The sequence below is a fragment of the Camarhynchus parvulus genome, chromosome 1A (genome assembly GCF_901933205.1).
Source record: "Camarhynchus parvulus chromosome 1A, STF_HiC, whole genome shotgun sequence".
In the NCBI taxonomy this organism is placed as follows: Eukaryota; Metazoa; Chordata; class Aves; order Passeriformes; family Thraupidae; genus Camarhynchus; species Camarhynchus parvulus.
The window spans coordinates 25,370,324-25,372,729 of record NC_044586.1 but is presented as its reverse complement, the minus strand read 5'-3'; the positions used below and the strand labels follow the sequence as shown (position 1 = coordinate 25,372,729).

Genomic DNA, 2,406 nt, shown 5'->3' with positions numbered 1-2,406 from the left:
TAGCTATTTTTGTTGCTCTGACCATACCCAGTGTCTTACAAGGTCCTTTTCCAATCACTTGGCGAAGATCCAGAACAAGAATTAAGAATTCCACATTTACAAGCTATGCCTTGGGATTTGACCTGCTCAGTATGAAAAGAACCAGTGGGGCAGAGACAAAGCAGATTGCACTTCTCTTTAGGGGCTATGGTTATGGGTGTTAAACAGAGTAAGAAATTTCTTTTCTCTCTTGAAGTAGCTTATTTCTGAAGAATGGCATTGAGTGACCTCCTTTACCCAGATAATCCCAAGAGAAAGCAAGAACTGATCCATCTGCACCAGGAATTGCTTGACTCTATGTCCACAAATTTCCATGCAACAAATGAACTGGTTGGAGTGCTGAATGAGCACCTGGGCTGCACTATTACCCCCATTGAAATGAGAGAGAGCAGCACAGTCAAGGAAAACTGTGAGATTATCATTCAAGTGATGAGTGAAATTCAGCATCAGGTGCAGAAGATTGACAGTGACATGAAGGACAAGCTCGAGCCAGTGCTGTACCAGAAGCTATATGATATCAAAGAGCCCGAGCTGGAGAAAATTGCAATAGCCCAGAGAGTTTTTTCCATTATTTTTGGAGAAGCAACTTCAACAGCTGCAATGGTAGCCATCAAACTTCTTGGCTCTGATCATTTAACTCTCACTGTGAGCAAGCTCATCGGTGTCCTTGCGCAGATTGGGGCCTCTGTTCTTGGGGGAGTTAGCATTACCATCATTGGGCTGGGCCTGGAGATGATTCTCCATGCCATCCTGGGAGCTGTGGAGAGGAGCCAGCTTCTGACAGCTGTGAGGAGCTATGAGAAGCACCTGGCTGAGTTTAAAGCAGCCTCTGAAAAGTACCAGCGTGCCATACATGAAGTGACTTCTTTGGTGAGACAGCAAGTTCAGTAAATGAAGGTGGAGTTCTCTCTTCTGCTGTCACTGCAGCTGCAGCAGCTTATGCCTCCAGAAACCTTTTTGATTCATTACGACAAATGAACTACTGATGGCTTTTTATTTTCTTTTTTGTGGCAGCAGAACAAGAAAAGAGTTCAGGAAACTGGCACTGAAATACATTAATAGAGAACTGGTTTACAGGTGTTTTGGGGGGCAATGTTTCAAATGTTTGCACCTTTCCTTAAAGCTTATTTTCTGGGAAGCATTGTAAGTAACCTTGAACTGTAATTCATACTGGAGACAACAATACAGGTAGTGGTGAGAAGGTGTGTTTCTGTATCAAAGATGACAACACAAAGGGAGAAAACAATTTCAACAAGGCAATTCATGACGGCATCTGGAGGCTTTATGAAGACATCTGTGGTTGCTAAACCCTTACTGTGGTTTAGTGCTTAATCTGATAGACTGAATTCAATTACAAGGACTAGCTGAAGCATATTTAACTGCTATTTTCTGCCCTCCTAAGGAGCCAGCAAGAGATCTTCTTTAAATAAACTCTAATCCCAGTAGATTGGCAGGTAAGAGAAACATGGGCCTACAGACATGCAAACAGACACAACCTTGCTCCACCGCTGAGAGAAACCAGCTGCTGTGTTCTGGGTGTGCCTGGCCATGAATAACCTCTTGTGCTTGTAATGCTCTGCTCCTGCCAACCCACATGTAAAAATTTCTGTGCAAAGTTGCTCTTTTGTTGATTGGAGTGGGATTATACAAATGTGCAAGTGCTGTAGGATTGCAGCCCTTTTAAACTGAAGTTATTTTCAAGTGCTTTACCTGATCCCACCAATGTGGGACTGCCAAGAATGTGCTCAGATTCTGCATTTCACAATATGCTACCAACTGTCCTTATTTTTCAGATTTTAAAACCAAAGCTGGAAGCAAGAACATTATTTGTAGTGTCTTGCTCTGATCTGCTGTGGATTGTTTTTTCTTGATCTTAGAAAAAAAGGTAATTTGAGAATTAATAAAAATGTACATGAGTATTGGAAGACTTCTCTTCTTTGTACTTGTTTTTTTTTGTTTGTTTGTTTTTTTGTCTGAAAACCAATCTTAAACCAAATAATAAAGAAGTATTAAAAGCTTCATTATACAAGCAATTCTTTTTTTTAATCCATGATAGCCCATCTAGTAGGGTTGTGCACAGGTTCCTTTTTTTAGTACCCACTTCCCCTATACTAAAACCATGTCCAAATTCATACATGTTTGCTAATATTCAATATTAGCAATCTTAATTTATTAATAACCAGATAATGCCTATGAAATAAAGAAATGGGTGAGATTCACAACCCTTCCACTCTGCGGATTGGGGGGGTTTATTTGTTTGTTTTGTTGGGTTTTTATTCTCCTCCACTTCTGTTCTCACTTTAATATTTTCTGACTCCTGTTTTATGCACAAAAGCCGCTAGATGGCAATGAAACTGCTGGTACCCA

At 40.6% G+C, this 2,406-nt stretch overlaps 1 protein-coding gene across 1 annotated transcript; it reads left to right on the top strand.

The window, feature by feature from the left end:
* The first annotated feature begins 252 nt into the window (after positions 1 to 252).
* SMCO3 (single-pass membrane protein with coiled-coil domains 3) lies at positions 253 to 930 on the top strand. Its single transcript, XM_030960784.1, has one exon. The coding sequence runs from the start codon at positions 253 to 255 to the stop codon at positions 928 to 930; it is 678 nt and encodes a 225-aa protein (XP_030816644.1).
* The last annotated feature ends 1,476 nt before the right edge of the window (positions 931 to 2,406 follow it).